Here is a 27,484-nt window from a genome sequence, read left to right as displayed (position 1 = left end):
GCGCACACGAGATGTGCGCGCGGCGCGAGCGAACGCACCTTGGCCTTGGCGTCCAGCATGTCCATCTCCACGTCCAGCTTGCCCTTGTGCTCGCGCCAGCGGCACAGGCGGCCGAGGGCGCGCACCGCTGCCAACAGCAGCTGCACGGCCGACTTGGGGCTGGGCACGAGGTTGAAGGGCACGGGCAACGTGCGGCCCTGCTCGAAGTATGAGATCCAGAGCTTGGCGCGAGCGAACTTCCACTCCACGTCCGAATCGTCCTGCCGGTGAAGTATTTTTTTCGGCATGAGAACGACTGTCAAATACATATTTTTTTAGACGCACACAGACAAATATCCCCGGCGCAGCCTGTGACAGACTGTTGGGGCAAGTACTGGTAGCGAGTCGCAGCACCTATGAAGGCCGGCATTGTGGCACACGAGAGGGTGGGTTGGCCAGCACCAAGCCCGGCCGCCTTTGTCTCCCCAGTGGCGATGTGTTTACACTCCGCACCAGGTACTCATTTGAGGCGAGTCAATGAGTCTCTCTGTGATAGCCAGGCCGCTTCTGAAAAATATCTACGTATCTCAGTGGGCCTTACCTCCAAATAGCATGGTTGTCTAAGTACGGTGCGAAAGAAGTTCAACATCCGTACAGACATACATTCGTCGCACCGTTCAAGAAGGCATCCGCGACGTAAACCGGAATGATTACCGTGCAGTGCAACAATGGGCTCTTGCTGCATTGCCCTCTGGCTGACGATTATGTTATTACAGGAGATCATCGATTATCCGGTGGCTTTCTGCACGTTCTTGAAAGGCGTTATGTTTTAGGTGTTGTGTGTATGTGTTTTTTGTGTTTTCAATTTTTTTACGATATTAAAATGGCAATAAATTAACAGACAAAAATAAATATCCTATTGTGAAAAGTGACTGTATTTACTGTACCGTACTTACCACTCCGATCTCGAAGACTCCGCATCATGGGGTGTGATGTACGTAGCGCCGCTAAGCTCTTGTTTCAACACAACCACTCGAGTTTGACGATCGCCGGACTGATGCAGCCTTGAGAGCGGTGCTCCGGCGAACGCCGAATAACACAACGCACTTTTTTTGCCAGATCTCACCGTCTGTATTGTTTTTATCACCGTCGTTATAAGTCATGAAAGATGTAGACACGTGCAGTATTGTCATTGTTCAAGGTGTATGTAGTGTATAATGTACCGTATATACTATTTGACGCTGAAATCAAGCGCAGCTCCTTTTTTTTTGTCACACACACGGTGCCGATTGTCAGACTCGGTTACAGCCTTTGGAGCGGTTTGTTGTCGGTTTCACTGGATCGGCCCGGGACCGCCGGATAAAGTTGGAAGCCGGATAATCGCTCCACCGGATAATCGGTGATCGACTGTACATCTTAATTTAACAACTGCAAGCTCTCTCTATATATATTTTGTTGACGTGAAGGCAACATTTAACACGTAGGCTTTCGCAACCAATATCATCCATAATAGTTAAGTTTTTTTTGGGTTAGATCGCGTAAATATATAAATGTGTCGTTACAACCCACCAACACCCGACACAGCTAACTAGTAAGGTTGTAAATGTTGTGGCTTGGCTCTCCAACACACCGGTGTGCTGTACTAGTGACGAATTGGCATGTTCTGTTTACGTGACAACCCTTACTAGTTGGCTTTGTCGGGTGGTGGCGGGTTTTAACGACACATTTATATATTTACGCGATCTAACTAAAAAAACCTCTATTATGGAAGGCAACATTCTCCGCCCCCCACATTCCTCACCTCGATCTCCTGGTAGGAGCTGTTGATCATGGCGATGAGCATGTTGAGCAGAACCACCACCATGGTGACGTTGTAGACCCCGTAGAGGATGTAGCCGATGTTCTCGATGAACTTGTGGTTGTAGTTGATGACGACCGAAGCCACCTCGGAGAGGCCGAAGATCGACCAGAAGAGGGTCTTGAAGCTTTCCTCAACTCTACGCGCGTTGGTGCGGCGCAAATGATCGGTGGGGGGGGGGGGGGATGGGGGGGGGTAAAAGCGGGGGGGGGGGATAAACGTCAACATTTCCCGGGGGGCCAAGGGAATTGCAGCAGCATGGGGCACGGAGTCTGATACGATACGGTCAATACACGGCTGGACGAGAGACCTCCTGCCACTTACCCACATGGGGTGCATAGATAAAATAAAACTACCACACGCATGGCCCGCTGAGCTATATACAGTTCTTTTTCATAAGCGACCTGGCCGTCACAAATTATGGCTAAGAGAAGCGGCTTAAAACGTGGACATTTATAACGGCCAAATACTCTTAAACGCATGATGTTGATTCTAAATGTGGAGGGAAAAACCAGAGTACCCGGAGAAAAAAATCCACGCGACCAAGGGGGAGAGGAAGACACCGCAAACTCCAAATATACAGCAGGTGTTAGGGTCAGGATCGAACCCACGACCTTCTGTATACCAGTGGCGCGGGTGTAATAATGAGAAAATAATAAACCATGGGTTTCATTGCAATGCCCACTGATGGTCACTACGTAGACCCACAGCCGTGGTCACGTGGTGCTGATGCATGGTGGTCACGTGGTCTTCAGAATCATTCAGATTTTTTTTTTATTTCGCCTGGAAGAATCCGTTGAAATACAAAGCTCTTTTCTACCGATGTCCAGTAAGGGGCGGGTCAGTAAGTTACAACAAACAATATAAAAACACCATAGGGGTACAAAGTATAGGAAAGATAAGCAAGTCACGAGATAAAATCAAATAAAGTATATAAGTACATGGTTGTCAGTTTATCAACATAAATATGCCTCGGTTAAATGTCCTTGATTTAGCACGGTTCTCCTCACAGCACGGTTGGCTATGTACGGTGCAAACGAAGTTCAAGATTACATACATACATTTAACCAATAAACCAGCCTAGAGGGCCTTGATTTAACCGGCCTGAGGTCTGGTCAATTGCATTGCCTTCCACAGAGCCCAGCAGCCTATAATGCATCGTGGTTGTCCATCCAAGCACCCGCCAGGCTCAACTCTCCTTCGCTTCTGATATTTGGATGAGGTGGGCTGTATTGCGGGTAATTTGTGTGTATATATACGTTGAACTTCCTTCACACCGTACGTAGCCAACCCCGCTCATCGGAGGTGCAGTGTTAGTCTATGGGTAGTATTGAGTCTATGGGTAGTGTTGAGTCTATGGGCAGTGTTGAGCCTATGGGTAGTGTTGAGTCTATGGGTATCGTTAGTCGATGGGTAGTGTTGAGTCTATGTGCAGTGTTGAGACTATGGGTAGTGTGAGTCTACGAGTAGTGTTAGTCTATGGGCAGTATGTATGTTGAACTTCGTTCGCACTGTACTTAGCCAACCGTGCTAATGGGAGTTGCGGGGAAGGACAACAACACAATAAATGTGGCCGTTGGGGAAACACAAATGGATTATTAAAAATGTGATTAAGACTTTAAAGGTTGAATAAAGTTACCTATTTTTAAATTGTGGTACAGCGGTTGCTGTGGCGCGCTACGAATCCGGTAATCCGAGTTCAACAACCTTCGCTGAGCCGCAATGACCAGCGTGGTGAAGCATGGCCCCAAAAAAAGCCATGAAAGACATGGCTTGGAGTAGCCTCCACCCATTGGTGGATTAATATTCATATTAAAAGAAAGTTAATTTTAATTATGCAATGAAAATATGTCGACCAATTTTGCAAAATTTGATTTATTACGTAATCCATAGAAAAAACCTTATTTAACCGTTTATACTTTTGAGAACTCTCCACGATATGATGCATTGGGGGAATTGTAATGTGGCCACTTTGAGATCGTTTGTGCCACCATTTTGGCGAGAAAATGGGTCACAGACGGAGCTTAATGTCAGATTTTTTTTAACCATGCAAAAACATTGTGAGGAAATTACAAAGCGGTACTGAGAAATACAAAATTGCCGAAACCCTCCTAGGACTTGATGGCAGACTTTATCAAAGCTTCCTGCAAGCAAAACAAATTGGTCGCAATGCCATCCAGTTACTGTGGAAGTTTAGTGCAGTCATTGCCGTAGGCCCTGAGTTGCAAATAATGAATGTGCCCTCGGAGGGAACCGCACTCATTGCAGAAATTAGTTTTTTTGTTCACACATCCACATCTTAAATCTCACAAAGGCAAGGCAAAGATCACCCATATAGTTTCAACAGACTGTAGGGGCAAGTGCTGTTAGCGAGCAGCACTTATGAGGGCCGGAACGGAACAGGAGAGGGTGGTTGGCCAGGACCACGCCCGGCCGCCTTTATCTCCCCAGTGGCGATATTTACACACCCCACCAGTTACTCATTTGAGGCTAAGTCGACCTACAGGAGGCCCAGGACCAGTTGACATAATCGTCACTGGTGTTGGCCGTGAGCGGGAATCGAACTCGGGGTGCCGGATTCATTGCGCAGCGTAGCGTTAACCACTACACTGCCGCTCCCCACCTTAAATCTCACGCGCACGCACAGACACAGACGCCCACGGGACGAGCATTTCATAATCACGGAGAGGCCACGCTGATGCTTGTCTCTCGATTAGCCCAATGATGGTTCATCACGCGAACTCCTGTGGTCATCCTCGCAGCAGCGGCGTGTTTTGGCTTTCGGATGTGCTTCTGCGGCCGCCTGGAATGCTCTTCCTTCCAATATTAGGAAGCCGCTGGAGCTATGCACTTTAAAATCATGTAGTTTGAAAACTCATTTCTGTAGAGCTGCTTTTTGTGTTTAGTTTGTTGTCCTTCCCCCGCAACTCAGATTTACGCGGTTGGCAACATACGGTGCGAAATAAGTTGAACATACATACATACTACACTATACACTACACTATCATACACTACACTATCTACGACAATGCGCTGTACACTACACTATGCACTTTACTATATATACCAGTGTACTAAAAATATACCAGTGTACTAAATTGAAAACTAATTTCTTATGAGCTGCTTTTTCTGTGTTAATTTGTCGTCCTTCCCCCGGACCGCCGATGAGCACGGTTGGCAATGTATGGTGCGAAAGAAGTTCAACATACGTACTATACTATACACTGCACTATAGACTATACACACTATGCTATACACTACACCAGGGGTCCTCAAACTTTTTAAACAGGGGGCCAGTTCACTGTCCCTCAGACCGTTGGAGGGCCGGACTATAGTTAAAAAAAACTATGAACAAATTCCTATGCACACTGCATATATCTTATTTTGAAGTGAAGAAACAAAACGGGAACAAATACAATATTTAAAATGAAGAACAAGTAAAGTTAAATCAACAAACTTGCCAGTATTTCAATGGGAACTATGGGCCTGCTTTTGGCTAATGAGATGGTCAATGTCCGGTTCCATATTTGTCACTGCTAGTCGTAACAAGTGATGCAAGTGTGCATCCGTTAGTCTAGATCTGGTTGGAGATTTCAAATGTTTCATTCTGGAAAAAGTTTGTTCACAGACATAAGCGCTGCCAAAGATGGTTGCCATTTTGAGTGCATGGTTCCTGAGATGAGGATATGTCTCAGAGGGGAGAAATGCATAGAAATTATGAAGGCTGCTTGACTTGAATGCGTCTTTCAGAGAGTCACAATTCTGCAGTTCAGCCAGTTCTATTTGGTAAATTGTATCCACATTTTCAATGTCAATAGAAAATGGGTTACGGAAAAGCTGTATGTCCTGTTCATGGAGATGAAGCTCTTTAAATCTAAATTGGAACTCCTTTTGCAATTTTTCCAGTGAATCCACACATGTTTTGTTTGGGAATGCAACCAATGGTTTTTCCGCTAACAGATTTTGAGTTGTGAGGAGATGGCAGAAGTTTTCCTCCTTCACTTGTTTGATGAGGAGGCCTAATTTTACTTCAAATGCTTTGACATGTGATTGCATATCACAGATGAGCTTCCCCTTTCCTTGAAGTTGCACATTGAAACTGTTGAGTAGCTCTGTTACATTTGTCAGAAAGGCAAGGTGCCATTTCCATTCTGCATCATTGAGCTCTGGTACTTCTTTGTTTTTTGAAAACAGAAAAGCTGTAATCTGTGGAAGTAAGTCATAGAAACGTTTCAAAACTCTCCCTCGACTCAGCCAACGGACGTCTGTGTGGTACAGAACATCTTCATAGTCAACATTTAGCTCAGACAGAAATTCCTGAAATTGTCTGTGGTTTAGTGCATGAGCTCTAATGAGTTAACAGAGTCCCACTTCAGTGATTTACTACACAGCGCTTGTTGGTGGATGAGGCAGTGTATGGCTATTGGACGAGAATGGTTATGTTTGTCCATCTCTTGGTTAATGCGAGCAATTACTCCTTTCTTAGACCCCACCATGCTAGGAGCACCATCAGTTGTCACACTCGCTAGTTTAGCCCAGTTCAGCTCCAAACCATTCACAGTTTGGCAAACCTTTGCATAGATATCCTCTCCTGTAGTTGTTCCTTTGATGCTTTGCAGTGCAGCAAGCTCTTCTGTGACTTTGAAATAGTCATTCGTCCCACGAATAAAAATTAGAAGTTGTGCAGAATCACGAACATCATTGCTTTCGTCGAGTGCCAAGGAAAAATAGGAAAGTTTTTTTGTGGAGTTTTGCAAATGCTGATGGAAATTGTCTCCCATTTCTTCAATCCTCCGTGTAATTGTAGGTCCTGAAAGACTCACTGTACTAAATAAATCGGCCTTCTCTGGACACATCTCTTTGGCAACAGAAAGAAGGCATTCTTTAACAAATTCTCCCTCAACGAATGGTCTGCCAGTGCACACTATTAGCTTGGCAACTTGAAAACTTGCTCGCAGTGATGAAATATTTAGCTGCTTCTGCTTCACAAAAGTATTTTGCTGAGTTGTTAATGTATTTTTCAGTTTTAATATTTTATCTTTTCTCACTTCTCCGACCAAACAATCATATTTATCTTTATGTTGAGTTTCATAGTGTCGACGTAAATTGTATTCTTTGAACACAGACACTATATTCTGGCATATCAGACACACAGCTCTTTCCTTGTACTGCATGAAAAAGTAATCATAAGTCCACTGTTTTTTGAATATCCTACACTCCGAGTAAATTTTTCTCTTTCTTGACATCATTGTGTCCTAGGGAGTCAAAATTGCTATTAGTAAAATACCAATATATATACAGCGCTACAAAAACAATATACAGTACCAGCAATAACTTTGCCCACACAGAGACATACAGACTGCACTGCCCATCAATGCAGTCTGATTGGGGGAACTCCGCTTTTACCCCAGGCTCACACTGGTGCGGGTGCCATTAAAAAGTTAATTACACCTGCAGTTTTGTTCACAGATCGCAGCCCAATGAGTGCTCACCAGCGCAGCCCAATTAGTGACCATGGGCCGGATAAATGCCCTCGGTGGGCCGCATGTGGCCCGCGGGCCGTAGTTTGAGGACCCCTGCACTACACTATACACTACAATACACTATACTATACACTACTATCCACTACAGTACTATACACTACACTATACTCACTTTAAAACAGATTTCTTTAGAACTGCTGTTTGTGTTTAGTTTGTTGTCCTGCCGCCGCACATCCATTTAGTGCAGTTGGCTGCGTATGGTGCGAAAGAAGTTCAACGTATGTACGCACGAACATTCAGGAATTCTCACCACGATACGTGAGACGTGGCCGTGGAGCAACAGTCGGCACAGCGGACTTGCAATCTGGAGGTCGCCAGTTCGACCTCCCAATTTGAACCTCGTCCAATTTGAGGAACGTCGACTCTTTATTGACAAAACCTTTCGTGACTGCTGTCCGTCGCTGCTGGCCGCTCGGCGTTTTGACTTTTCGGGGTGCCCCGTGGGTCAAAATGAGGCTAACTGCTGGACGCCTGTGAAAGAGAGCTTCTAAGCTCATCGGATTTCTCATCAGGATACAAAAGAAAGATTCTGATATCGAGGCCCACTCTGACCACAACCTCACTCCCATCACAACCCTCCCCAAATCCTCAAAGAGACTCACGTGACAAAGGCGCGGTTGACCTTGGCGCCCCGGTAGTATGAGTATAGGTTGAACATGCCGATCATGAAGGCCAGGAAGACCATGATGAAGATGACCATGAACTTGAAGATGTCCTTCACCGTCTGGCCCAGGGAGATCTGAAGGGGCCCAAAGCTCTCGTTGGCCGGCAGGATGTAGGCGATGCGCGAGAAGCTCAGCACAATGGCGATGGAGTAGAGGCCCTCGGAGATGATCTGAGGGTCCGAGGGGAGCCAGTGGCTCCGAGCTGGTGGGGTAGACAGACGCGCACGCGCGCACACTTGTCAAATTGTTGGACAAGTAGCTTCCGCATTTTTTTCCCCCACCGCGCAAGCGAGCCAGAGCCGCCGCCATCGCCGCCGAGGGGTAGGCCATGCCAAACCAGCCCTCAGCATAGCTCCGCAGGTGCCGGCATTGATTTTTTATTCCACTGCAGAAAGCCGAGCCGTGCCATGACGTGCCGTGACAGTTTCAAAGACAATGCATATACTATTAGAGCATTTTTTTTCATGCCCATCACAGGTATATGTGGTTAATGCGGTGTTTTAACATCTTAACACCTGTTTTAGTGCCAGAAATGGTAAAACCTATTCTTATACTTTGATATTGGCAAGGGAGGTCCCTTTATATAGCTGCTCGCCCCGAGTTCTCAATGTCCTGATAGTACGTTGTCTTTGTGCTGTTCACCTTTTGGCGTCCTCTGGTCTAACACCATTTGAGACTAGGCTCTAAAGAAAGCTGCCTCTGGTGTGGACCAATCCATTTGAAAGACGATGCTTATACTATCAGAGCATTTTTTTGCATGTTCACCACAAGTATGTGTGGTTAATGCAGTTGTAATGTAGTAACTCGGCGGGAGACGACTTCACAGGTAACACACTCTTTATTTTATCAAACTTGGTTACAGGTGACTAACACCTACTTGTATCTCGGGTGACAAACACCCACTTAGCTCCTTGGCGACTAACGCCCACTGAGCTACTCGGATGACCAACATCCACTTAGTACTCGGGTGACAAACACCCACTTAGCTACTTGGCGACTAACGCCCACTGAGCTACTCGGATGACCAACATCCACTTAGCTACTCGGCGACTAACGCCACTGGGCTACTCGGATGACCAACATCCACTTAGTACTCGGGTGACAACCACCCACTTAGCTACTCGGCGACTAACGCCCACTGAGCTACTCGGATGACCAACATCCACTTAGCTACTCGGCGACTAACGCCACTGAGCTACCCGGATGACTAACATCCACTTAGCTACTCGGCGACTAACGCCACTGAGCTACTCGGATGACTAACATCCACTTAGCTACTCGGCGACTAACGCCACTGAGCTACTCGGATGACCAACATCCACTTAGCGACTAAGTCTTCAGCTCCGTCTTCGGGTCTTCAACTGGGTAACTCTCCCCGAGTGCTCTCGCGCGTCCCCCTTTATACCCCACCTGCGGACGTCGCTGCGAGCACCCACTTATTCGACCAATCGCCGGGCGCTGGCTACGATCCTCTTTTCCCACATCTCATCGTGCCTCACCACTCACGCCGCGCCGCCCCGTCATCTGTCACTCCCGGCGCGCGCGTCCACACCACGCCCACAACGCGTGCCCAACCCCGCACCCCGCGCCGCCCCGTGATCCATCACTGTCACAGTCGGCGCACGTCAATACCACCACTACATCACCCCCTACCACATAGCTCGCAGCCGCCCCGGCTGCTACAAAAATATACAAACCCTCCCTGTGTGCCCCGTAACACAACACAACAACAAGAACAACAACTAAGCTAACAACACAACACGACGCGAACACCACCATCCGCAACCCTCAACCAATGCCACCGCGACAATAGAACAATATATACAAACCGGCGAGTGACAATAGCAATGTGTATACAAAAAAAATAAATGGAAATTATTTTTTTTTTTTTCTTTCGACTCGTGCAGTGTCCCCTTTTCTTCCGAGCGTCCCTACAACGGGACATTACCCCGGCAGAGGGGAACACCGGGCGAGCTCGGTGTAGAGCACAAAAAAAAAACCGTCCTCATGAAAATTGTTGAGACCTAGCCCGAGTCCGCCTTGCCGGTCCGTCGTACGGCACCAGACGCGGTTGAACGTCCGGTGGTGCCGGCGGTTCAGGAAGACATCGGCCAGGCATCGAGGACTCGTGCGTGCCCCGGGGTTCAGGCTCTCGACGGTCAGCAGCCGTCAAGCCCGAGGCACCTGGGGGTGGGTCAGGTGGAGACACGTGAGGATCAGCCTGCGACACCTCCCTCCCCGAGTCGACGGTCACATCACACGCCCGGTCGTCACGGCACAGAACGGGGTCACACGGTGCCGCATAGGGCTTCAGTCGGGAGGGGTGCACATACCAACGGCGTTTCCCCCATTTAATCTGTATACTCTGGGGCCGTGCAACCCGCACAATTTCCACCGGTCCCCTCCAAGGTCTCAACAACTTGGGGGACGTAGCCAACGGTGCATGTGGACAATGCAGCCAGGCCTTATCGCCTGGTTTCCAATCATGCGTATGCACCCTCCGCTCATGCAATTTCTCGTTTGCAATTTGCCGCGACCGCGAATTCAACCTTGCCCCCTCCCGCGCTTCAGTCAATTTGGCGATATTAAATTTGATGTGGTCTGCCAATTTAGATTTTGCACGTGGCTGGGAAATCCCCAGTTGGACGTCCATGGCCGGATCGGCCTCCCGCCCATACATAAGAAAAAATGGGGAAAACCCTGTCGCCGCATGAGGGGCCATTCGATAGGCCGCGAGTACCCCCGGCACCTGTAAGTCCCAATCAACCTGATCGTCGCAGACCTGTTGGCACAACATAGACGTAATCGTTCTGTTCAGACGCTCAACCATCCCGTCAGTCTGCGGGTGGTAGGGGGAAGTACGCACTTTCCTTGTACCCAACAGGTCGCACACCTCGCGCAACAAAACGCTCGAAAAATTCTTCCCTTGATCCGTCAGCAAGCGTTCGGGGGCGCCCTTGTCCAACACATAACCCTGGACAAAGGCGTCCGCCACCGCCGCAGCCGACTGGTTGGCGAGCGGCCATGCCATAGGCCATCGGGTGAAGTATTCCACGCCAACCAGCAGGAACCTATTTCCCCTTGGTGTAACCGGAAAGGGCCCCAAGATGTCCAACGCTACCAATTCGTTTATACGCGAAACCTGAATGGATTGCAGCGGTGGATTAGCTGCCAATGGTGGCGGTTTCCTTTTGGCGCACCCTACGCATCCCTTAAGAATATTCGCCACGTCGTTACCCATCCCCGGCCAATAATAGTCTCGCTGGATTAGGGCGAGCGTTTTGTGAAAACCCAGATGCATGAGCCGTTCATGAGCTGCCAGAACAACCCTACCCCGCATAGCAACAGGCACAACGAGCACGTGACGCCGGGACATGTTGTCCCACCTCATCAACAGGCCCTGTCTGCACACCCAGGAACCGACCCGCGCCTCCCCTTGTTCGGGAGCGCCAACTTTCCGACGCAGCGTAAGTAGGGAGCTGTCGGACATCTGGAGGCGGCCCCACTCAATGAGGGGCAACGACAACAGCGAATCCCTCCCCGTGGGGGCGTCCTCCTCTGGGGTGTCAGTGGCGGCGAGCGCAACTCCCGGGGTGCCGGCGACCGGGGGTTTGCACCGCGCTGATCCCAACAAACATGTGCAGTCCGTGCACGGCGGCAACCGCGACAAGGCGTCCGCGTTTGAGTGCCGCAACCCCTTGCGGTAAATCGTCGTGAATTGGTAGTCTTGAAGGACCTCCAACCATCGGGACAATTGGCCCGATGGCTGCGCCACGCGCATAGCGTATTGTAGAGCCGCATGGTCCGTCCGGACCGTAAAATGACGGCCGTAAAGATACGGCCTGAATTGCTGTGTAAAAAACACAATGGCTAACAATTCACGACGAGTTACGCAATAGCGTTGTTCCGCGGGGGAAAGAACCCTACTACCGTAGGCGACCACCCGTTCAACCCCCCTGACCAACTGTGAGAGCACCCCCCCGATACCCGTATTGCTGGCGTCCGTGTCAAGCAAAAACGGTTGTGTGAAATCGGGGTAACACAAGGGGGGAGCCTGCACCAAAGCGTCACGGAGGGAGCAGAACGCATCCTCCTCCTCTGCCCCCCAGTGAAACCTCACACCCTTAGCCGTCAAAGCGTGCAGGGGCTTGGCTATGGTGGCAAATTGCTTGACAAAACGACGGTAATAGGAGGCAAAACCAATGAAACTACGAACCTCCGTGACCGAGGTTGGCGTTGGCCATGAGCTGACGCAATGCGTCTTAGCAGGGTCCGTCGAGATCCCTGAACGACTCACGATATGGCCCAAATACCTGACCGATTCCCGAAGCAGAAAACATTTAGCCGGTTTAAATTTAAGCTTAGCGGAACGCATCCTGAGGAACACCGCTCTCAGTCGCTGGAGGTGCTCCTCGAAAGTCCGACTAAAGACGATAATATCGTCAAGATAAATCAAACAGGTATCCCATTGGAGGCCCGACAAAACCAATTCCATGAGTCTCTGGAACGTGGCGGGAGCGGAATGTAAGCCCATGGGCAAACGGTTGAATTCAAAAAGGCCCCCAGGTGTCCGGAAAGCAGTTTTAGGTTTAGACTCGTTATCGAGTGGCAATTGCCAAAATCCAGAAAGCAGATCGAGTGTGGAAAAAAACTGCGCTCCCGCCAAGGCATCCAGCGACTCATCCATCCTGGGGAGCAGATACGCATCCGCCATCGAGATTTTGTTTAAGCGGCGGAAATCGACATAAAACCGCAAGGACCCGTCCTGTTTCTTTACTAGGACAATAGGAGCACCCCACGGACTAGAAGAGGGCGAAATGATATCGGCCGCCAACATATCATTAACCGCCGATTGCACATGTTCCTTCTCGGCCGGGCTGAGCCGGAAGGGATTCTGACGAATAGGGGCCGCGTCCCCTGTAGCTATGTGGTGGCGCAACAGGTCAGTGCAGCCGATATCGTACTTATGTTTGCTGAACACGTCAGCAAACTCGATGAGCAAACCCCTCAATGCTCCCAATTGCACCCCGGACAAGTTAGCAGAACCCGCACACAGCGAGTCCAACCACTCAGTCCCCTCATCACTTTGAAGATGCGACTCGACAGTAAAATCTGCTTGAGCCACGAGCCGTTCCTCAACGGGCAGCGGCGCGGCGTGAGCCAGCACCGTTCCCTGCGCAATTACGGCCGGCCGCGACCCCGTATTCAGGACCATTACGAACGGCTCACTGTCCCCTCTCACCACGGTTTGAGCAACCGCTAAGTCGAGGCCCTTACTGGCTCTGTTTGACGGCCCCAACAGCACCCCCTGTGCCTCCGCACCCACCTCGAGTGGCTTCCTGAACCGAAGGGGTACTAACATTTGCGATCCCGGGGGTACCCGTACAGTGTGAGTCGCCAGCGCCTGCACCGTCGCACAAACCGTGCGCACTTTGATAGGGCTCGACAAGAAGGCAACCCGCCGACCTGACGGAAGCTCTATGCAGGCCTGATCAATAAGAATTTTGATGGACATTTTTGACAAAAAGTCCGTACCTAGCAAACAGGGAACGGCCAGCGATGATGATACAAAAATAGGGCCCGCTAATTTAATGTCCCCAATGCAAATAGTCGCCAGAATCTGGCCGATGATCCCCAGGGATCCCCCATTCGCCGCATAAAATGGCACGTCTACTGGCAGAAGGGGTCTACTTTGGACGGGAAGAATGTTATAAATAAGGTCCGAGATGATGGTGGCCGACGCACCCGTGTCAACAAGCACCCGGACCTCAACCCCGTCAATGAACCCCGTTACCACGGACGACCCGGCTGACGCAGCCACGATCCTGTGGGCCAATTCGGACCACTCGACTGCTTGCGGGCCGCGTACGGACCCCCCTCGCCGAATTGAACCCCCGGCACCCAGCCGCGAACCCCCCACCGCGAAGCGGCGACCCGAATGTGCCGTGTTTGTGGACCGAACGTGTGAGGTGCCGCGACTTGCCGGGTTTTGTTGGGATGACTTGTGGCCCTGGTCGTCGTCCCGACGTGGTCCTGCGGCGCGCGGACGCGGGGCCCGGCACCCGGCTGCGACGTGACCCCGAAGGCCGCAGTTGTAGCAGACGACGGACGTCGTAGGTTTCGGTTGCTCCAGCTTGCGGGGCGAACGTGTGGGCGAACGACCTCCCGTTCTCCACTCCCCCGGACACGATGCAGCGAAGCCCCGCTCCTGCACCGCAGCTGGCTGAGGTTCGGCGATCGTGGCGGCCAGTGCCGCATTCCCCGGCCATTTGCAGACGACCCCCGGCTTGCGTTTGAGGACCTCGTACGCGTGAATGCTCGTGGCGATCGCCAGGGAGCAGATCTCCATCTCGTCTGCCACGTTGATGGGGACCCCCAACTCGTGGGCCAACACCAGCAGCTGCTCCGTCACCATGGCGTCCTTCCCCTCCTTATCCATGCGGGGAAAAGCCGCGTCCGCCAAGGCGAGCAGTGCCGTGCGGTAGGCTAGCGTCGTTTCCCCAGCCACCTTCCGCCGATCGTAGAACTGGTGGCGGCACGTGGAGGGCGGCCCGAACACCTTCGCCATCAGGTGTAGTGCGGCCTGGAGCGTAGAGCGGGACGACCTTGCAGCAGATGTGAAGGCTGCAAGCGCGTCGTCGTCAAGCATCGCTGGCAACGCATGCAGGGCAGTGGTGTCGGACCACCCCGACATCTCCTGATGAGCGAGGAACCTTCGTTGGAAGGCTCCCCAGTCGCCCCCATCCGCCTTGAACGCCGACAGCGCGGGCAATCTTTGCTGGAGGACCCGATCGTCGTCGACGTCGGAGAGATTTTCCCGCGCTCCGCTGGAGTTGTGTAAAATGTCGGCTCGGTTGTCAGGCGCAAAATGGAGGGCTCCGGCGCGCGCCGATGACGTGGGCTGCGCTGCGCGGAGGTGTCCGGCCACGTGGCGTCCGTCTTTCCCGCCAATCGGTGGCGGCCCCCCAAAAACGGCGGCAACTTCCAGACTTTTGGCGCGAAGCGCCTTTTGGCGGGAATCCTCCACCGTCGCTTCCTCCACGACCCCCGCAGCCGTTTTTTCCGCTCGCCGGAACGGAGATGTCGGCCAAGACAGCGGCGGCGGCGAGTAGCAACTCCGCCAACCGGGCGTGCGCGTCCTGGAGGCCGGTGTCGGAGGCAAGCGGAGCGTCGGCCATCACCGCGAAGTGCTGCATCGGCGGCAACTCCTCGTCCTCTACTCCCGAGGTCGGTGTCCCCGGTACGCCGTCGTCATCCCGACCTCGCTCGTGGGTACGGGTAGTCTTCCTTGTGTCCATACTTCTTGAAGACAGGTTTACTTCTGACGCCAGTTGTAATGTAGTAACTCGGCGGGAGACGACTTCACGGGTAACACACTCTTTATTTTATCAAACTTGGTTACAGGTGACTAACACCTACTTGTATCTCGGGTGACAAACACCCACTTAGCTCCTTGGCGACTAACGCCCACTGAGCTACTCGGATGACCAACATCCACTTAGTACTCGGGTGACAAACACCCACTTAGCTACTTGGCGACTAACGCCCACTGAGCTACTCGGATGACCAACATCCACTTAGCTACTCGGCGACTAACGCCACTGGGCTACTCGGATGACCAACATCCACTTAGTACTCGGGTGACAACCACCCACTTAGCTACTCGGCGACTAACGCCCACTGAGCTACTCGGATGACCAACATCCACTTAGCTACTCGGCGACTAACGCCACTGAGCTACCCGGATGACTAACATCCACTTAGCTACTCGGCGACTAACGCCACTGAGCTACTCGGATGACTAACATCCACTTAGCTACTCGGCGACTAACGCCACTGAGCTACTCGGATGACCAACATCCACTTAGCGACTAAGTCTTCAGCTCCGTCTTCGGGTCTTCAACTGGGTAACTCTCCCCGAGTGCTCTCGCGCGTCCCCCTTTATACCCCACCTGCGGACGTCGCTGCGAGCACCCACTTATTCGACCAATCGCCGGGCGCTGGCTACGATCCTCTTTTCCCACATCTCATCGTGCCTCACCACTCACGCCGCGCCGCCCCGTCATCTGTCACTCCCGGCGCGCGCGTCCACACCACGCCCACAACGCGTGCCCAACCCCGCACCCCGCGCCGCCCCGTGATCCATCACTGTCACAGTCGGCGCACGTCAATACCACCACTACACAGACATGATTCCTTGCAAAAGGTTTAAGTTTGGTGTTTTAATATCTTAACACCTGTTTCATTGCCAGAAGGGGTAAAACATATTTTTACACGCCAATCTAGCCCGAAATAAACTTAATTTTGAAACGTATATTATCTGCACCCACTTATAGAAATAAACTAATTATGAATCGCATCTTATTTGCAGCCACGCAAGCAGTTTTGTTTGGTATATTTCCATTATTTTGAAACTCAAAATGACAATGGTTATTAATGTTTACATTGTTTTCGCTTGAGATGTTGAGCCCTGATAGCAGCAGCACTTGTGCCTGTGTGCGACGATTGCCAAGCGGGGCTTTAATGTCCCCTTTTAGGCAGCACAGATCCTGACCAGTAGTCACTTTCACTTAAATTTGAAAGTGCGAATGAATCTGGCTCCATCCGCGACGCAGAGGTCACGGCGACTCTCGTGAAAGGGGGGCTCCGACGTGAGTCCAATCTCAGCGTGAAGTCGCGCTTCACGCTGAGAGGGGCTTTTTGATGCACAGCAAACACCGGCCAAATTGATCAAAGGGGTTGCCGTTTCGTCAACTCGGCCGCCGTGCAGCTGACAAGGTCACGTCGTCATCGCCCGTCAAATACCTCCAGAGACCAACGCGCGTTGGATGGCGTTGCACGGATTCGATGCGCGCATGCAATTCCTCACTCCTCGTTTTAGAACAATAGCAGTACGCTCCACGGTGCCACGTCACCTCTGTGTACACACCGCGGTTCAGCCGTTATTGCACTGACCACGAGCCTGCCCCATCGATTCATAAATAATTTATACATCATCACGACCGCGCATATATGCACACGGCGCATGAATATTGCACAAATTGCATGAAATTGAAGTGTCGGTCACCGCCACCATCATCGTCATCGCCGTCGCAGCAACAAACTTTCCCCCCTGGAGGCAGAAATTTTAGCGGACGGTTATCACATTAATCTTTCATCATCTTACATCAAAATCGCGACGGGCGAGGAAGGTGCAATATTGGCATTTGCGATTGCCCGGCTTGCATTCATTGTGAAGACAATTAAAAAAAAATGTTTTGTAATGACTCTTTATTGTGGACACCAACAACTATTCCGAGACTCTGGCTTGGTTCTCAATTCTCGAATGTCATCTCTCCAAGCTGCCCCTTCCCTTCGTGCTATCCCCCTTTTATATCCCTCGTGCCCCCTTTCTGGAAGGTTCGCTCAGCCCCAATTCCCTCAGCCAATCGTCGTCCTTCTTCTCTTAACAGTTGTAAACCGTCACACTGATAGTCAACCCTCATTTCCCGCCTTTTACGTTTGAATTGCTCTACTTATTAGTTTGAATTATCTGGTCGTAGCCAATCCCTTTTGAGGCCTCTCTGCACCAATCAGAAGGTTTGACGCACGCATATGTAAGTGGTCTCTTGTTTTCAATCTTTACATAATTATTAATTATTTTCCCGCATAAATGCGGAGCAGTGCAGGAACCTCGTAAGTAAAGTAAGAAAAAACAACAACACACACCCGGTCATAAATTCGGCACTTAGAGACTTAGAGCCACTTTAAAACTGAGGACACCCCTTTAGGATGTGATTGAAAATGCATTCGGTGAGAGAGCGGCAAAACGCCGCTCCAATCGTCTTGACAATCGCCGCTCCGATCGTCTTGACGATGTGCCCGCTCCGGCGATCGGAGCGGGCACATCGGAGAGGGGGGGGGGTGACCCGATTGACCCCGCCGCCGCCACTGCCGCCCCGCGGGTCTCTCGCGTTCTAATTCGCGGCAGACGGCTTGACGGCGGTCAGCGGACAGCCGTGGGGACGACAACGGTTTTATTCTCTGTGTGCGCGAAATGAGTCGGTGGTGGACGGTGAGCGGTGACCGCTCAATTGGCCGGCCGAGCTAAAAGCTGCCGAACGTTTCCGAAGTAATGTCCCTTTAATTGCAAACGTGCTTTTCATCATTATTATTATTATTCTGGATGAAGGCCTACCAAAGCAGTCACCATCTCTCACGATTCTGAAATGTAATGATTCAAACAACTCATTCACACACAAGCGTCAAATGTACGTGGAATTTAATGGTCAGTTTCTCTAATTGCCGTCATTCCCATTAACCATGGGGTAGGGTTCCTCGTCAGCTTTCCTCCTTCCTCTTGTGATCCTAATTAGTTGATTAAACCTCTCAATCTCACCCGCAATTCCATCTCGTCCTCCCCAAGGCAGCCCAGCCACCTTGTTTGCTGTCTCTCCCCTGAATCATCGCCTCTTTAATTTTTTTCATCAAAGACATTCTTCAAAACCTGATCTGAGCTCTTCCTCACCGCGGTGGCAAGATGTTAACTACCTCGCCTGGTATACAAGAGGTCATGGGTTCCATCCCGACCCTAACGCCTGCTGTATATTTGGCGTATGCGCGTTTCTCTCCTTGTGGTCACGTGGATTTTTTTACGGGACCCTATGGGTTTCCCCTCCACATTTAGAATCAACGTCGCGTGTTTAAAGTATATGGCTGCTATAAAATTCCATGAAATGATAAGCCACTTCGTTAAGCTGTCATTTGTGGCCAGGTCGCTATTGCAAAAGAGCTGTATATATCAGTTGGGCCTTACCTGCTAAAATACAAACATTGTTAAGTTTAACAATTAAGTATATGTCTACACCACCTTAGTATTGCGCCTGTCACCTTACTCAGCACGGGGGTGGCCCGTGCCACATCCCTCTTCTCCTCAAGCGTGAGATGTTCTTGAGGACCAGGTGGCGTTACAACCTTCATGAATTTAATTTTGAAATCTTTCTGCAACGCTTAGCTTTTATTGTCTGGCTTTCTGCACCCCCACCACCGCCGGTGGAACAATGAGACGTGGGATGGGGGGGGAGGTTGTGGGGCCTCAATCCAGCAGCGGATTGTTCTTAGCCGATTACGGCGATGGATTTGATGCATGGCTCTTGCACACATTGCCACGGTGGTGCCATACAACTCTCTGACGCGTTGCGGGTCGAACCGTAATTTGTTCGTTGTTCGACGTCCGATATTTCGCTTCGCACGCCCGGAGCTTCTTAGTCAAAAACCGAATTCAAAATCACGAAAAGACTTCCGGCTCGCTGATCGAAACGTTGGACATCGAAGGATGCACGGTACAAACCCGGAGAGCGTCGGGTGGCACCCACAGGGTCGGGAACGCTGTGGGGAAAGCAAGTCAGGAACACAGTCTGGGACGATGTTGGGAACGGTACATCAGGAACGCCATCGGGAATGCGGGTTGAGAACGCATGTGGGGAACGCCACAGGAACGCGCATCGGGGACGCCATTAGGAACACGAATTGGGAACACGCGTTTGGAACGCCGTCGGGAACGTACGTTGGGAACAATTGTCGGGAACGCCGTTGGGAACGCCGGCGGGAACACGCATCTGGAACGTTGTCGGGAAGGCTGTTGGTAACGCCGCTGGGAATGCGCGTCGGGGACGCCGTTGGGAACAAGCATCGGGAATGCCGTTGGGAACGCTGTTGGGAACGCCATTGGGAACGCCGTTGGGAACGCCGTTGGGAACGCCGTTGCGAACACGATCGTGAACTCGGTCGGGAATGCGCGTTGGGAATGCTGTTGAGAACACCATCAGGAACGCTGTCGGAAATGCCGTCGGGAATGCGCGTTGGGAACGTCAGCAGCGGAGGAGGGAGCCGCCCACCCAAGAAATACGCTGAAACAGCATGCCTATACAGATACGTCGATGGTGATTAACTGTGAGCAGCCAGTAATGGACACTCTGTATCTTATGCAATAACATTTACATAATCAATTAGATTAACATAATAATTAACTGTGCATAATCCTACTAATAATAGATACCCATTGTAATGGATATGGCTACATTAACCCCCCTCTGATCTTCGCAGCTGACATCACATTTATACCGATGCAGGAGGATTTCTCCACAATTCTGGCTGTAGCCTGATGAGGCTGGTTGTTGTAATTATAGGTAAAACGTCACGGTACTCGAATTGTAAATGTTGTGGCTTACTCTTCAACACACCGGTGTGCTGAACTAGTAATTCATTTCCATGTTTAATTTACGTGACAATCCTTGCTGATGTGCCAGGTGGTGGCTGGTTTAAGGGCGCCATGGTGGTGAAATGTTAACTCCTTCGCCTAGTATACAGGAGGTCGTGGGTTGGATCCCTACCCTGACGTCTGTATATTTGGAGTTTGCACATCTCTCTCCCCGTGATCGCGTGGATTTTTCTCAACGCCTTTCGTTTTTTTTTGTTTCTTCGACACAATGAAAATCAACGTCATGAGCGACTTGACGTCTGCTATAAATGTCCACGTGACAACGATGATAAGCCACTTCGTTGAGTTATCATCACGTGCGGTGAGTTGACGGTCTCAATCTGGTATACAGGAGGTCGTGGGTTCAATCCTGACCCTGACACCTGCTGTATATTAGAAGTCTGTGTGTCTCTCTCTCATCATCATCATCACGGTGGCTAGGAGATGTTAACTACCTCGTCTGATATACAGGAGGTCGTGGGTTCAATCCTGACCCTGACACCTGCTGTATATTAGAAGTCTGTGTGTATCTCTCTCATCATCATCATCACGGTGGCTAGGAGATGTTAACTACCTCGTCTGGTCTACAGGAGGTCGTGGGTTCAATCCTGACCCTGACACCTGCTGTATATTAGAAGTATGCGTGTCTCTCTCTCATCATCATCATCACGGTGGGTAGGAGATGTTAACTACCTCGCCTGGTATACAGAAGGTCGTGGGTTAAATTCTGACCCTGACGCCTGCTGTATATTAGAAGTCTGCGTGTTTCTCTCTCATCATCATCATCACGGTGGCTAGGAGATGTTAACTACCTCGCCTGGTATACAGGAGGTCGTGGGTTCAATTCAGTCTCTGACGTCTGCTGCTGTATATTTGGAGTCGGCGTGTCTCTCTCTCTCTTCTCTCGTGGTCGCGTGGATTTTTTCTCTGGGGTCTTCCAATTTTTCCCTCCACATTTAGAATCAACATCGCGCGTTTAAAAAATATTTGCCTGCAATGAATGTCCACGTGATGATGATAAGCCACTTCGTTGAGCCATCATTCGTGGTGGCCAGGGTCACTTCTGAAAACAGAGCTACGTAAAAGAAAAGAGCTACTCAGTAAAATACAAAAAAAATTGTTTCGTTTGAACGACGTATTTATATTTCCACGATGTAAACAAAAAAAAAAACCAGCCTCATATATGGATAACATCGGTTCCGGCGGAAACCTACTGCCCACATGGCAACGTCAAAACCCACCCAGGTTGAAGTAGCGGATGTGCTCGGGCAGCGTCGCGTTGGAGACGTTGGGGAAGCCCTCCGAGTCGACGAAGCGCTGCGCCTCGGAGGCCTTGAGGAAGGCGAAGAGGCGCGCCGTGAACGACGCCACGAATATGGAGAGCATGCCGAAGTCGAGGACGTTCCACAGCTGGAAGAGGTACTCCTTGAGCCCCTCGGCCCACAGCTCCTTGCACTCGGCCCAGATCATTCCTGCGGCGAGGTGGTGACGAGAAGCCGGGGGGGGGGCGGGGGGGGGGGGGGCAGTGGAAACACGAGCATCATGTTTTTAATTATATTTATTTTAATAACCATATGCAGTGGAAAAAATTATAAAACTGTTAAAACTACAAACTATTTTTTTGTATTTTACCAGGTAAGGCCTCACTGAGCTGCTACATAGCTCTTTTTCAGAAGTGACCTGGCCATCGCCCACGATAGCTCAAACGAAGTGGCTTGTCGCCACGTCGCGATTGATAGCAACGGCCGAATACTCTGACCGCGTGATGTCAATTGGAAATGTGGAGCGGAAAAAACCGCAGGACCCCGGAGTAAAATCCATGTGACCACGGAAAAAAGATAGAGAGACACGCAGACTCCAACTATACAGGCATTGTCAGAGTCGAGATCAAACCCACGACCTCCTGTAAACCGGGCAAGAAAGTTAACATATCGCCACTGGCACCAGAATTATGTCACACTTCCCAGCATGGAATTGTCTCTGGAAGTATTTAATGAATGGTATGGCACCATATTAGAAACGTGCAAATTTGCAAACATTTTCCAAGTTTGATAAATTGTGTTGGTTTTATTTAGCCTATGTCCCCAACAGCAACGCAATTTATACTATATTGGATTGACTGTACATACGGACACATTTAATGTGTAAACGTGATATTACAGCATCGAGTTGAGCTGAAATAAATTGGTCCCCAATTTCCTGCACGCAAGCGCTTGTGCGTGCGCATGTGCGTCGCACGATTGTGCGTGCACGCGGTCGCGTGACGGTCATAGCGCACTGCGTTACGAACATGGCTACACGAGTTCAATTCCCACTCACGGCCAACATCAGTCGCCAATATCTGGTCCTGGACCTCCCCCTAGGTCTTCTCAGCCTCAAATGAGTAACAGCAAACCCCTTGCCCATAGTGAGGGTTACCTTCATTAAAAGAGCCGCAATCGCAAATCCGCGATATGCCGACAGACACAAAGGCAAATATCCCCTGTATAGCTTTAACATACTGTTGGGGCAAGTGCTGTTAGTGAGCACCTATTAAGGCCGGTACGGCTCACGAGGGAGTGGGTGGCCAACACCACGTGCGGCCGCCTTTGTCTCCCGAGTGGCGATGTTTTACACATCGCACCAGGTACTCGTTTGAGTACCTAGGTGAGGCCCAGGGCCGATTCAGATAATTGTGACTCGTGTTGGTCATGAGCGGGAATCAAACTCAGGTCGCCGGCTTTTTAGCCCAGAGCGCTAACCGCGACACTACCGCACCCCACAACATACATACACGTGTGCACACGTACGTTTGCACGTTGAGCTTCATTCGCAACGTACGTAGCCAACCGTGTTAATCAGAAGTGCGGGTAAAGGACAAAAAACTAAACACACGCACAACACAGTTGTTTGGCGTTTCGCCTGGTGTCCAAGCGAGCACGTGCCCACCCACCGATGATCCATGCAACGATGAGCAGCTCCGTCCAGGTGAAGGACGTCGTCTTGATGCGGAAGAGCTGCTGCGGGTGGTCGGTCTCCGTCTCGTTGGGCAGCAGCTTGACGCCCTCGAAGCGGTCGGAGGCATTGAGCACCAGCAGCGCCAGGAAGATGGTGAAGGAGGCGGCGTGCGCCACGAACTTCATGAACGGACTCCGCAGCACCTTCCCGATCTGCGTCGCGTGACGAACCCGGGGGTGGGGGTAGGTAGGGGGGTGGGGGGGGGCAGCGGCCGCAGTGAACGTTTAGACCCCCGCCAGTTCCGTCGTCTTTCCGTGGAGGTGCCCGCGTGAGCGATCACGAAGCGTCGCGGAGGGCATGGGTTGACCGAGGTCAACGGATGGCCACCCACTGGGGGTCATGCACAGCCACGCTCGCGCGCATCGTTCCCGGTGGTTATTCAGAATTATAAAATCTACGAAACTATCAACTATTTTTTATTTTACTAGGTTAGCTATGTAGGTCTTTGTCTGCAGCGACCCTGGCTGGTACAAACGATAGCCCAACGAAGTGGCGGCTTATCACGGGAGGAGACCGGAGCACCCGGTGAAGCGACCCACACACGCGCGAGGGGGCAACGCTGTATCCTCTATGGATGGGACAGATGGGGATTTGTTTGAGCTCTACTGCACCGCCCGCCTTTGCTGCCTCGAGAGAGCCAGGGGCTGGCACCTCCCCGACGCCTTCACGGGGAAGGGAGTTTCGCAACCCGCGGCGATCCACCAACCCTCGCAGCGCTAAATTGCAGGCATCCACGTGGGTAGCCACCACAGCCGCCCGTACTGAACGTCTGTGAAAAAGAGCTTCACAGCTCATCGGATTCCTAGATTAGGATTCTGAGCTCGGCCTTACGGACCACCCCCCCGTAAGCATTCACAATTCCTTTTTGAAGCCTGTTTGGATTTCCCCCCGGGCTCTATCCCGATTACTCGGTCCATCACGTCACGAGAGAGGGGGGTGGGGTGGGAGGGGATCCAACGGATGCCTCACAGGGCAGCGCGAACTGCCCCGCGTGTTGGACGACGTCCCCGTGGAAGCGGACGTCACAGAGCTGCCACTGATATTCCTTCGAGTGACCGCCTCTGGCCCACCCTGCCGCTGAATGTAAAGTTCGTTGCGTGACAATTCAAGCCCCTTTTTCCCGTTTCCAAGGCGTACTGCAAGTCGTCGCAGGGCGTGGGTGGGTAGTGGGATCTCGTCCTGTTCACCGGAGATTCTCGCAAACGTGCGAGCGGCTCGGTGTAAATTTTGTTGAGAGAGGCGGAGTCATAGTAGTGGTGGTAGCGCAGTTGCGTGTGTTTTTTAAAATAGAATATTTTTATTCCGCATCTTCCCTCAAGTCGTACATTGCAACATCCTGACGTTCTGGACGGCATTAGCAGGGGTATCGACGATATAAAGTAAACCCGGACTCATCAGAGCAGGCGGAGAGGAGGGGTATTTACTTTGGGGAAGGGGGGGGGGGGGGCTTGGCCAGGTCATTGCCGTTCTGGGCTCAGGTATTTTAGAACGTTCTAAGGTTGAGGAATGGACCCCACCTACGTGTTGTATTATTTTTCCTCGTCTCTTGAGCTTATAGCTCAGATGCTCCAGTGCTGAGATCGGGCCTTAATGAATTCAGCCATTGAGTACGAGAAGGGGGGTTCGTGGTTCTTCCACAAACTCAATATGGTTTTCCTGGCCAGCGCCGTTGTTTTTAAAGATGTTGTTACTCACCGTGGAGAACTGTAAACAACACGACCACCGCACTCTATGACGGCAGGCACCAAACTGTGCCACATGTGCCCGTGGCCTTGTGGGAGCCTCGGTACCGATTAAGTTTTTTTATTTTTCCTCCGGTTACGTTCCGATGACGTACACACGTACGTCACCGGAATGGAACCAGAAGAAAAACTGATGACGCACACACATATGTCCAGCGGAACGGTGAAAGGCTTCATGCTGATGCGTTTGAATCTCAAGAGCTGAAACGTACCCAAACCGAGTGCAGGAACAAGGTACCAAGCTCGCCGGATCGCCTTGAGGTCAGACTTCTAACGTGCTGGCGGGTGGACCCCTGGGCAAGGCAGAGCGCTGATGTGGCACCTCGTTTGTCTTGGCTCTCCCCACCCCCCACCCCCCCCCCCCCCCGAATATGACCACGGTGCCGCCCGAGCAAGAGGCATCTACACGTGGCCGGGACCGCCGGCCCTCTCAGCAGAGATAACGGTGGAGTGAGGTCGTGGGGTTGACCTCGGCAATGTTGGAAATCCAGTGGGAGGGGGGGGGCGCAGCAACGCTCATGCGCAAGCTTACCGGTAGTTATTCGAGAGATAAAATCTACAAAATGACGGTTAACAATTTTTATTTTGATAATAGGTTTTTCCCATTTTTTTCTGGCAACAAAATAGGTGTTAAGATGTTAAAACACCAAACTAAAACCTTTACGAGGAATCATGTCTGCATTAACCACAATGCTTGTGGTCAGAATGCAAACAAAAGAATACTCTGATAATATATGCATTGTCCTTGAAACTGATTGTTCCACACCAGTGACAGCTTTCTTTTGAGCCTCGTCTCAAACGGTGTTAGACCAGAGGACGCCAAAAGGTAACTCCCCACTCAGCTATGTAGCTCTTTTGCAGAAGTGACCTGGCTATCGCAAATGATAGCCCAACAAAGTGGCTCATCAACATCATCATGCGGAAATGTAGAGCAACCAAATACTCTAAATGCGTAACGTTGATTCTAAATGTGGAGGGGGAAAACCGGAGGACCCGGAGAAAAATCCACGCGACCACGGGGAGAGAGACGCACAAACTCCAAATATACAGCAGGCGTCAGCGTCGAGATCGAGCCCACGACCTCCTGCATACCGGACGAGGTAGTTAACATCTCGCCATCTATTATGGAATCGAGTGTTACCCCCTCACATGTGTGAATTTTCTCGGGGGGCGGGAGGGGGTGGGCAGGGGGGGTGCTCCGGTTTCCTTCCCACACGTATCAACGGCAATCGTTAATTGTCTGAAGAACCTCTCTGATATCGTGGTGCGCCTCCGGCTCCGTAGATTGTACAGCGCTTTTCCCGCAGCTTCGCACGGACGATGCCGCGTCATGGCACTCGGTTTGAGCGACATCGACATCCACCCGCGATGACGTCAAATGCGGGAAAAAAATCTAACATTTACGGAGAGGGCCCGTGGCACCACCCGTCAACCCCTGGCGCGGGTAGCGGTGATGCCAACGTGTACCACTTCTTACGCGCCATACGTAGCCAACTGCGCTCATTGTAGGTACGGGGGAAGGACGACAAACTAAAAACACAAACAGTAATTCTAAATAAATGAATTCTCAATTTAGTCTAGTGGTGTAGTGTATAGGAGTGGAGTGTATAATAGTGTAGTGTATAGTGTAGTATATAGTGGTGTAGTGTATATGTGTGTATGTTGAACTTCTTTCACGCCGTACTCAGCCAATCGCGTTAATCGGAGATGCGGGTGGTGAGGGGGGGGGGTACCTGGCTACAAGGTGAGATCCAGTAGGCGAGCGCGAGGATGGGCAGTGACATGGCCACGGAGAGCACCACGAGGAACTTGATGCCGTTGGACTGCTGCCTCAGGCCCGAGATGTTCTCGTACCAGATGGACAGCAGCTGCTGCTGGCAGTTGGGGTGAGCCACAAACTGCAAGGCCCAGGAAAGCATGGCAGCCATCGTCAGCAAGCAGCAGCAGCCAACAGCAAGCAGCAGCAGCCAGCAGCAACCAGTAGTGGCAGCCAGCAGCAGCAGACAGCAGTCAGCAGCAAAAACAGCAGTAGCATACAGCGCGATAGCAGTGGTGCGCCAGATAACGAAACCTCAATGTGTTCGTCAGTAACTCTGCCCCACATGTAATATACACGGGCTCTTGGCCTTTCTTCACTGCTATGGTGACATTTCAAGGCTCTCCTCCAAAGCCCTGCGGTAGAGGGCAAAATGACGAGGCAATGATCGTGAAGGGCAGTGGTGCGCGAAAATAAACCCAAACCCAATTCGTCAAATGCGTCGGGTTTTTTTTGTAAGTTGAGGGCGCGCCAACTTTATCCCGGCTGCCGACCACAGGTAGAGTAATGTCGTTCGAGTGACAGTCTAACCGATGTATATTTTAAATTCTCAAGAGCTGGAATTCAGCCACGGACGTATAACGCGATGTTTTTTTGTTTACGTGTGTATGTCTTTAGTCTAACGATTACTTTTTAAAATTTTACT

The 27,484-nt window shown here is 51.0% G+C and overlaps 1 protein-coding gene across 2 annotated transcripts in view; it reads right to left on the bottom strand.

Moving 5' to 3' along the window:
* Positions 1 to 27,484, bottom strand: part of LOC144736253 (short transient receptor potential channel 3-like) — a 100,142-nt gene that overhangs the window by 8,498 nt on the left and 64,160 nt on the right. The window contains exons 6-11 of one of the 2 annotated variants that reach the window (XM_078618875.1): positions 26,756 to 26,920; positions 23,216 to 23,432; positions 21,525 to 21,755; positions 7,983 to 8,247; positions 1,781 to 1,976; positions 39 to 260 (exon numbers count right to left, since the gene is read on the bottom strand). In XM_078618875.1, coding sequence (XP_078475001.1) covers positions 39 to 260; positions 1,781 to 1,976; positions 7,983 to 8,247; positions 21,525 to 21,755; positions 23,216 to 23,432; positions 26,756 to 26,920 — 1,296 coding nt within the window. Of the gene's footprint in view, positions 1 to 34; positions 261 to 1,780; positions 1,977 to 7,982; positions 8,248 to 21,524; positions 21,756 to 23,215; positions 23,433 to 26,755; positions 26,921 to 27,484 lie in introns of both variants that reach the window. The other variant, XM_078618876.1, reaches the window with a different exon arrangement.

The sequence above is a fragment of the Lampetra planeri genome, chromosome 60 (assembly GCF_965212315.1).
Source record: "Lampetra planeri chromosome 60, kcLamPlan1.2.h2, whole genome shotgun sequence".
Taxonomy (NCBI): Eukaryota; Metazoa; Chordata; class Hyperoartia; order Petromyzontiformes; family Petromyzontidae; genus Lampetra; species Lampetra planeri.
Note: the sequence above shows the minus strand (reverse complement) of the source record. Positions and strands in the feature narration are given on the sequence as shown.